At 48.8% G+C, this 10,000-nt stretch overlaps 1 protein-coding gene across 1 annotated transcript in view; it reads left to right on the forward strand.

Moving 5' to 3' along the window:
* Positions 1 to 958, forward strand: part of LOC126580899 (immunoglobulin superfamily member 10-like) — a 9,452-nt gene extending 8,494 nt beyond the window's left edge. Inside the window, exon 9 of the mRNA XM_050244223.1 lies at positions 234 to 958. Coding sequence (XP_050100180.1) covers positions 234 to 586 — 353 coding nt within the window. The 3' untranslated portion in view covers positions 587 to 958. The remainder of the gene's footprint in view (positions 1 to 233) is intronic.
* Positions 959 to 10,000: the final 9,042 nt, after the last annotated feature.

A 10,000-nucleotide genomic window follows, 5' to 3' on the forward strand; every position in this document is an offset into this window, starting at 1 on the left:
TGGGCTGGAATCCGCTGTTCATCCTTCGAAACGGAGTAAAATCTGGTCCGGAGGCTGTGTTTTCGGTTGTTGGTAGCAAGGGTGGTGATGGTGATGTTTATGTTAATGCTATGCTAATGACCTGGCCACCGTACGACATTCGAACTTTCGTTTGCCAGACTCCCTCTCATTGAATCCTGTTTGTTTTTTTTTTCGTTGATCGCACTCTCCACCCTCCCACATCTCCCTCACAGGCGAACATCCGGCGGCGATGCAACGAGGATGCGCCACCAACACCATCACGGACCGATGGCGGAGCGCACAGTTGCTCGCGGCCATGCTGGCACTGCTAGCGTTGCACCACTGCCTGGCGCTCCAAACCGAACTCAGCAGACCACCGACCACCGGCACGGATTGCAGCAGCCACCACCGACGGCAGGCCCGGTGGCAACAGCGACAAGGTGAAGCAGTGTGGAGGCCACCAGCAGGAGCAGCACGAGCAGCAGAAGCATTACTGGCAACCAGGACGGGCAGCTCGGAATGCAAAGTGATACCAAATCATTCCACCGGTACTATATCATCGTCAGCGGCAATGGTAACAGCGTAATGTGCGGTGTAAAGGGACAGGAGCGGTGGAGGGAGAGGAAGAGGCCCTGGGATGAAATCACGACATGCCGGTCGTTAGTGCACGCGGAAGCATCGCTCTCGGTAATCAGACACGGGTGGAGAGGGGGAAGGCCACAAGACAAATGGTTTGGCGAGAGTCTCTGGGCGCAGCAGCAGCAGCGGTCGCAAAAGCCTCCGCCAGATTGGCTGGCCAGCACGGACTGTAGTTTGCTGTCGTGTTCAACATTTCCACCGCTTCCTTCCTTTCCATTCTCTCCCCCGTCTTGTTTTTGGTGGTTTTTGTGCCCCGCCACAGGACCCCAATGGATGATAAACCGATGACAGCGTAATGAGAGTCTCTGTTGCTCTCTCTCGCTCTTTCGCTCTCCGTTATTCTGGTTGTTGTGAAGTGAAATGGTACAATCCGTTGGACGGGGAAAACAGAAAACAAATAAGCGGAGCATCGAGGACACATTCGCACAACCCGGACAGAATACATAGAAGGGAGTTGTTTAGAGAGCAAACGTCGCGCGATCTGTGCGGATCTTTCTGCCCACGCTCACCCCTTTTGTGCACCTGATGCCGATGATTTTCAGCCACCCTTCCGCCTCCTTCTTTACGGATCCCCTCCGGGACCTCTAGGACCCACTGATCACCGGGACGCGCTGTTTGATTTGCATTCTCTTTCCCTCTCCACCCGCGTTTCCTCCAACAAAAAAAGCCAAGCGCTCGCCGTGGGCACCGTGTGAAATCTGGTCGTGACAGCGAATGCCCAAGGGGGCCACCATGTCACCGTCTGGTGCCGTGGATTGCGGTTGTATAAATAAGATACATTTTAGCGTCATTAAAAATGAATAAATAAGTAGCGACAGCGCCATCTGGTGCAGACACGATGACGACCCGGGGGACTCGGAGATCGGAGACTCAACGTCACGCCATTAAATCGGGGCAGGAAAAACCATGTGTGAAGGGGAGGGGCGCTGGTTTAATAGGAAATTTGCGGGAAAAATTAGCCCCCAATGAGGGGGGGGGGGGGGGCGACAGCAACGGACGGAGCGGTAGACTTTTGTGCCATATTGTAGCAATTGATTTTCAACAACTCCGGGGTTGTGGACGGGGGACGAGGGAAAGAGCGCGGGTGTATGAGAAGGTGGAAGGGGAAAGGATTGATGTGATTGAAGTGGATGGCGAAGTGTGCGGTGTGATGTGTGTTTCATCAATTCCCCCTACTCCGTCATCCTGTTTCCATCTTCTTTTGCTCCGGGAAACGGCTGTTCATAGCACTTCCGGTGCTGCTGCGTGATGGTGGTGGATGGTGCTGTGGATATATTCGCTTTCTCCATATCGAATCGAATCGCTGCTAGGGAGCGGAATACGAATACGAGACACTTCTTGTCTGCAAGAGCGGAGAGAGAGGTGATAGGACACGGGAAGGGGTTTAAGATGAAGTTGGTGCTGAGTAGTTCTTAAGTGGGATAGCCAAATTTCCGGGGAAACGCGATTGTTGTTTGCCAGCGAGTCAGCCAGCCAGCCAGCCAGCCAGCCCGCCAGTCCGAACCAAAATTAAACCAAATCTTTTATGCGGGACTGGCGGCTGGTGCAGACTGGAGCAGATGCTGCGTCACGAAAAGTTGACGCTACGACACGTTAATTCAACCATTACCTATATAAATATATATAGGGCCATCCCAATTCACATTCAATGTAAGAAAAAAACGGTACGGTAAGCACATAAGTAAGCGTTAATTTAGCGAAACTCACGTTCACACGAGAAGCAACAGAGAGAGAGCAACACATTCCATGCATACAGTTGTTTAGAGTAGGAGGTTCGGTTTGAATTGTCCAGATTTGTTTTGCGGGAGGCGAGCGGGAGGTTCCAAGTGTTGCGAACCCTACTTTTCCTCCCCTTTACCTCTACAGCACGACACGACAGGTTATGTGATAGGTTTGGGGTTGCGGTTGGGCATGTCGCGATATCAGAAGAGATCACGCAGTTCTGGAACGGTCAATTGTAATGCACGGTAGCGCGGTAGGACTGGTGGCACAACCAACACACACAGACACATATACACAAATACACACCTTTTCACCCACCTTGACACGGACACGGAGTAAATGCAGCTAGATTAATGCACCTGGTCCCGGGCGAATGTATCGTGACGTCACGGATTGTAAATTACCTTCCACGTTCCGAATGATGGATGAAGCACCGGAACACCTCCTCCGAGGAGGGCCACTAGGGTTCAGGACGGATGGTGACAGACCAGCGAGAGAGCGAGCGAGAGAGAGAGAGAGAAGGGAAAATAGAGAAAGAGTTTATCGAACCTAATTTTTCCCAATCCACCAGTCGCCCAACCATTGGCCAGAGAGTGTCAGAGAGTGGTCCTAGAGTTGTAATCTGATCTGCTCTGCTCTGCTTGGACAGTAGCAGCAGCAGCAGCAGCAGCAGCAGCAGCAGCAGAAGTAGTCACATTAAAGCTATTAATTTGAGAAATAAATCTGAGTTTATCTCGAACCGAAAATCTCCAGTGCGTTATCTGATTGGAGCTGGTTGTTTGGAGCGAAAGTTTTTGTGCGAGTTTGTGTTGCCCCCTTTTCCCCAGGACCAGGCAATCTCCGTGGTGCGAGATCTCTCCGTGAGGCGTGAGAATATTGATGACCCGTTCCATATTGCTGTTTCCTGAAAGCAATCCTGATAGGGCCGTCTTCACTAGTAGGCAAAAACACACGGCAAGAATTATGGCCGCTGCTAGTCAATGGACAATGATGATGATGATGAGCACTTTCCGCCGAGATTGCAATCCGGGTAGAGGCGTCCGGTTCCACTTCAGGTATTTTGTTGTCTCTTTTGAACCACCTTCCGTAAGTATGCTTCTGTCAATTGTGCTTTACTGCTTAAATTTAAGGGCGATTTTTGTTCAATTATGTTACAGCTGTTTCCACAAATTAACACTTTAAGCATCAATTGAAGGAGCATCAGCTTTTCAGCATCGGAGAGCCCTCTCAAAGTCCCACCGGTATTCGGCTTGTTATCGACTTATCTCGAGCAAATCTCGGCGCACCTCGGCGCACATGAATAAAACAACAAACAGCCTCAATTGCCCCCGAGCACGATGAGAAGGAGGAGCAGCAGCTCACAACTTTCTCCGTCTTTGCCTACCAATTACGTACAAATTGATATTATTACCCACAGGACCGAGACCACCGGGCGTGGTTTGCCAGCGAAGCGACGCCAAGTCTGCATTGTTGCTCAACATAAAAACAATATTTCTCAAAGAAAAGATTTTCCAGGCACTCCTTCCAGGCTGCCACCATCCCCTTCTAAGGATCAGGGAGAAACATTCCGATCAAAGCGAATTCTCCGACTCTGAACTCCGTCCGACCGGGCAGCCGGCCGACCGACCCGAACCGTTGGCCGTCGGCAAAACTTTGGCAATATATCATTTCACCAAAAAGCGACCGGATTTTGGGACTGCCACCGATGGACAGAAAGAACGGGAGCATCTGCTAATTCGCCGGTGAGGAGACTGGCGGCATAATTGGCGGCAGCGGTGCACCGTTAACGGCGGGCCGTCGCCGAGCCTTTGGCAACTGCTGCTACGAGCACGATATGCTACGGGATGGCGGCTATAAATAATCAAGTTCCCTCTTCTGACATCTAAATTGGTCGCCACAAAAACGCGGATACATTGGCAGATCATTGACCTGATTGAGGGTTGACCGGTCGGACCCCGCTCGGGTCGCCGGAGACAAAACAAGACGTCCCACCGCACGTCTCGTGCGCTACTCACGTTCGCGGCTTATCTTTGACCCCGATGTGGTGAGCGTGTCCTCCTTTTATCATCTTGGAATTGCTGCGGTTCCCCGTTTTTCCCCGTTCCGGAGTGCAGGGAGCGAAAGAGCTGACCCCGTGTGCCCGGAATTGGCCAGTAGCCAAATGGTTTTCGCGAAACAAGCAATCACCAGCCACTGACTCGACACAGGCGAGGCGTGCAATCGGAGAACGCGGTACCTTCCAAGGCGTTTCGTGCCGTTCTGGGGCCAAAAAAGCCAAAACCACACCCGGAGGCACACCGTAACTGCACCACGGATTAAGGGAAAAGTAAAACATGAAGTCAATCAGGCCCGGGGTGGCGAAAGGACTTCTCCTCCTTCCCCTGGCGAGTATATTGCCTGTAGATTGTTGTATATTGCTTGTGTATCCCCCGGAGACCAACATGAAAGCTCACGGAACGCGAAACGCGTTTTAATGATTCCACAGCCTCACTCCCATTGTTCTAAACCATAATCGGTCACCGCCTGAAGCCACATTGGGGGGGGATGGAGCAGAAAAAATGAAAACATGCCTAACACACCACGCAGCAAGCCAGCTTCCTCCCAGTTGGATCCGGAGAATGCCTAGATGGCAAATGCCAAGGCGAGGCCACCAAACATACACCCATAGAACAGCGGAACATGCTAAGGAATGCTGGGAATGGAATGTTTGCTATGCATACATAATGATGTGCGATCGATTGAAGCTGGCAACATGGGCTCGAGCTGATTGGAGCCACCGCCGTGAAAGTGAAACCAACAGATTGGTGCGGACCACCGGGAGAGAGAGAGAAAGAGAGAGAGAGCGAATCCAAAAGGATAAGAATCTGTAGCCGCTACAAAAGGGCAAAAGTTTCAAGGCTCTTCGGAAGGTATTGCTCATCCTGCATTCGGACTTCGAAGCACGAGATCGAAACAATCCATCGAGCTTTGGCTATTTTCGGGGTTTCTGGTGGGGTGCGTATCTATCTCTCGCTCTCTTAATGATGCGTTGTTAGTCTTTTTGGGGAAAGAAGGGAGAAATGGAACCTCCTCTGCATCGATCCGAGCACCACTGTCAAGGTGCCTTCTTTTTGCCATTGGAAGGACTTTGAAATGGCCGGTGATGCCGGTGATGCTGGGTTGTAAGTAAGTACCTCTCCGGGGGCTAACCCATCCACCGGGCCAGCAACAGTGAGTTCAATAAAGGCTTTGTACGTCATCGGAAAACGCCTTGCCAAGATCCCGATCCAACATGAAAGTTTTGCAAAATCTATTAACAACCTAAAGCCGAACGCACACGAAAGAAAATAATAAAAAAAACTTTCCATCCTAATGGTTTTGCTCTCCCTAGCTCTCTCTTTTACGCTCTCTGTCTGTGTTATTCGTGATTTTTTTTTGCAATTTTAACGGCTTAACGGCTGGCTGCGAACATGACTTACAGTTCTCGATGGCCAACTTGACGGCGAAGCTCCACACCCAAAAGGTATGCAACCGGTAGTAGCGCGCTGGTTAGCCAGATTTGAGAAAACTTTTCAAACCGTTTTCCCTCGATTTCAAGAATTTCTCGGGCCCCTTGCATCGTATTGGAGGCCCTCCGCTCCACCCGTCCTCCTTCTTTGCTTTCAATCAAATCGATGAAAAGAACGAAAAACTTCCTTTTTCTTCGGCGTAATTTTCACCTCACCCAGGCTGAGAACCTGGATGAATGAAGAATGGACGCGTGACGGTGGCAGTTTTCGACGCTTTCGGGTTGCAAGTTCTCTGTGCCAACTTTAACAATAAATTGAATTTCGGTAACACACCTTTGCGAAGCGCCGCCAAACAGTGGTCCATACAGGCAAACGGGAAACTTACTTTTAAAAATCTGCCAATTTCGGCGAACGTCCATAAATCGTGCAATAATTAATTACATCTGCGCTCCTGGCCTGACAAAACCATATTTGTCCCTTCATTTGGCCCATTTGGCCCAGTGCAGTGGCCATTTGAAATGGTCATGCTAAGTCAATTCCAAGCGCTACGACCCTACCGGATAACCGTAACCGCTGACGTACACGTGCGAGTGGGTGAATGCATGTGACTGAAGGGAAAACCGACTTGGTGGTGAACCGACCGTTGGTTGGTTGTTGTGGCGAGTGGACGGTGAACCTTTTTCGGATAGAACATTCACAACTTGTCACAACTTTTTTTTTCCTGTGCTTTGTGCCGAGCGGAGAGGAAAATTCCGTGCGAGTGCGTTCCTTCCGCAGTGCTCTCTCACCCACACGGCACCGGACCGTGAAGAGGATGGAGGATGCGGTCGATTGGGAAGGAAAAGGATCCCTTGACGAGCGATTCGTTAATGTGTATCAACATTACATGCCAAAACCATAATTAGCCTCTGGTGAGACACACGGCATACGGCTGATGTGAACAACCAGTGCCGGGTTAGCACATTCCGGGAAACGGGATGGTCCCTTTAGGGTTACGGAGGACAATTTGCGTAGCTATTCGGTGGGTTCTACTTTTCCGGATAATGATGCAGGGCGTAGTTGGATTGGGGATTTGGGTGCGCATTTCGTTCAAGGGAAACAAATGGAACAATGAAAGCCATTTGTCCCTTCTACTTAACTCGTCTAGATTATTTCTAGCTGCATTTTGTAAACTCGATGCCACAACCAACAATGTCTCCCACTATCCGGGATTGGATTTCTGCTTCGGAAATGCAGCTCTGGATGTTTTATGGTCGAATCGATCGTCGAACTGTCGTGATGCTCGGTCAGAAAAACGGGACTTCTCCATTACTGCAACAAGTGCCACTGATTGCCAGTTCGATTAGTGAGTAGTCTGCTGCGGATCTTTGGTTGGCCATCAACAGCAGGTTGGATAACATTTCTAATGAAAATCAATTCAATTCCCACTGACTAATCGATTATGGTTCGATCCGTTGGGATTGGAATTCGGTGGAATAGTCGTACTGCTTGTCGATGCCATGAAAGGTGATTATTAATGAACCCCTTTTCGAGAAATGTAAACGAACCAACGCACTCATTACCGGGACCAACAATCCTTTCATCCAGCATACATCCATGACTGTTTGGAAGCACTGTGAATCCATCATGAGATATTCGGAATCGGTGCACTCAAAGCATTGCTGTTCACTGATTTAATGAACCACATACCACAGATTATCGGATCTTCAGACACTAGATTGAGGCCATCGATCGCATAGTGTCAGTCGGTCACAATCTGAACCTCCTTTCTGTTTATGCTCCAGCCACTGCCACAGTTCCAGCAACTTAAACTTCAAAAGACGTCACTTGCTTCGCTTGTACCATCTGTCCCGTATTTGGTACCATCATACCGATTTTGTCGCTTTCACAGCAGCACAGAACATTATGCTCCACGCCATGGTACCAAGTGATATTGCCGTTGCCTCGCTGGGGCTCGAAGAAATATCAAAAATCATCAAACGTTAATGAGTCTCCACACTGTGATTACACCGCCCCGTGGCTAACACATCAAACTGCTTCCACTGGAACTGGTACGGGATTCGGGTGGCTTCCAGGCCGCTTGCAGAAGCGGTTGAAACCGTCCGAAACCGTCACTCACCAGGCGCCTCCACCACCAGGCGCCTCCACCACGCCAGTCAACCACTCGCATCACTCGCGATTCGCGTCACACAATTACAAACGGCGCAGTTCGTTAATTTCGTAAAAGTTGTTACTTTGGTGGAATCCCTGGTAGCATCGCTCGGGTTGATCGTTCCCAACGGGAACGTACGTACCGACGATCCGGAGTGCTACGGCTGGACGGCAACTTCAGCTGCTGACGGGATATCCCGCGAACAAACTCATCGCTTCATGTGCTTCCAGTACGAATCAGACACCAAACTCGGGACAGATAGATAGTACTTCCATTGCCAATGCCGTACCCTAAAAGAGAAACTCCGTTGGGTAATGCACGTTGAACGTAATCATCTCCCATCAGTGTTTTTGAACGAGCGGACCAACCGTTTGGTTCGCTCGGTGGAAGGATACTTTTTGGTCAAAACCGCAATGCTGCGGGGAGGTTGCTGTCTTGTATTGCCGTACCGATGTGGTTTTGCCGATCCTCTAGCACCATCCCATCGCCATCCCCCCTCCCGGGGGTGACCTGATTATTGTGCCACGGAATGTACAATATGGATTCAACTAAACTAATGAGGAACGTGGTGGAATGGCTATGTTTTCGATCTTAATACTACTGTTTGAGCCACAGTATTATCGAACGTATTCCAAACAAACCTTTGTTATTGTCCAATGTAGAAGCACTATTTACTTATGTTAGTTTACTAATTTTAATTAAACAAGTACCAGCGCAATGCGAAGCAGTACATCTTGAGGATTTACTGTTTCATTTCAGGATTTATACTCCAGCGTTAGCTTCGCTGTAGGTACTTTTCCTGGAATAAGCCGACATTCGTTGAAGAGAAGACTGGAAATTAGTTTCGTCGCTAGGGATACATGCATTCTCTACGCTGCAACACGAGCTTTTTACTGACAAGAGCTTTGTACTGACGGAAAAGAAACTTATCTGTGTGTCTACCTCCATAACTTGTTCATTTTCTCAGTATATTTCACGGTTTGTTGCACTTGAATTATTCACTCTTTGCATTCATGCTGAGCTCTTGGTAACCACGCATAATACATGCAATCTATTTTTTGTCCTGAAATATATTTGCCACGTTTGTGCAGTTTGTACAGGCTGTTTGAGCTAAACAATCCAGTGTAAAAACAAACAGTTACAATAGAAACAAATTTAAACATAAAATCGTGTCAACAATGCTACGAACAAACTGGGTAAAATGTTGTTTCATTTGTATGTTAAATATGCACTAACACTAACGCTTTACCATAGACAAAATTGAACGTTAGACTCGCTCCATAAACAAATGTGTATCAAATTCTGCAAGAAATTACTTAGTAATGCGAACACAGCAGCCATTCTTTGTTACAATTAGTAAAAACGTGGAACATTAATGAAAAAGAGCTGTTTCTCCTCGTGATAGCTGGAGCTGGAGATTACATTTTACAATTAACATTTTTAATAAAACTTCTCTAAACGCAATTCTCTCAAAATCTCTTGTCAACTATTGCATGTACAGCTGAGTAGTTCTTTCGTTTGCAATAGTATGACCTTCGCGGGACCCAAAAACTTTATCTACACTTTATCGGATGGGTTGCAATGAAAATTGTGATATGTTAGTTTTAGATTCACCGTAATCCATCGCTAAATTGCCTGTCATTCTCATCGCTCGTCGAAAAGGGGGGCCCAACACTGTTACTCGCCAGAGGAAAAAAACTAGTTCCGCTACCTTCTGGCAGAAAACGGCTCCCGAAAACCCGCTGCACCGGTACGGAACTGTAATGTTTCTTTTAAATTTTGATTGATTGGCACAACAACACAGTTCGTTGGTCGTTGGCTGGCACGGCCGATCGGTGGCCACCGGTACCTTCATCAGGCCCGTGCACATCGAGCATCGGAGATGGTGCGAACGTGCTCGTAATGCCAGCGCACCAAAAAAGGCTTCGGGTGTTATCAAATGGCCGTATAAGGGTCGGTGCCTGTGCGGCTGTTGTGGCTTTGACACCACAGAGCAAAA

The sequence above is a fragment of the Anopheles aquasalis genome, chromosome 2 (assembly GCF_943734665.1).
Source record: "Anopheles aquasalis chromosome 2, idAnoAquaMG_Q_19, whole genome shotgun sequence".
Taxonomy (NCBI): Eukaryota; Metazoa; Arthropoda; class Insecta; order Diptera; family Culicidae; genus Anopheles; species Anopheles aquasalis.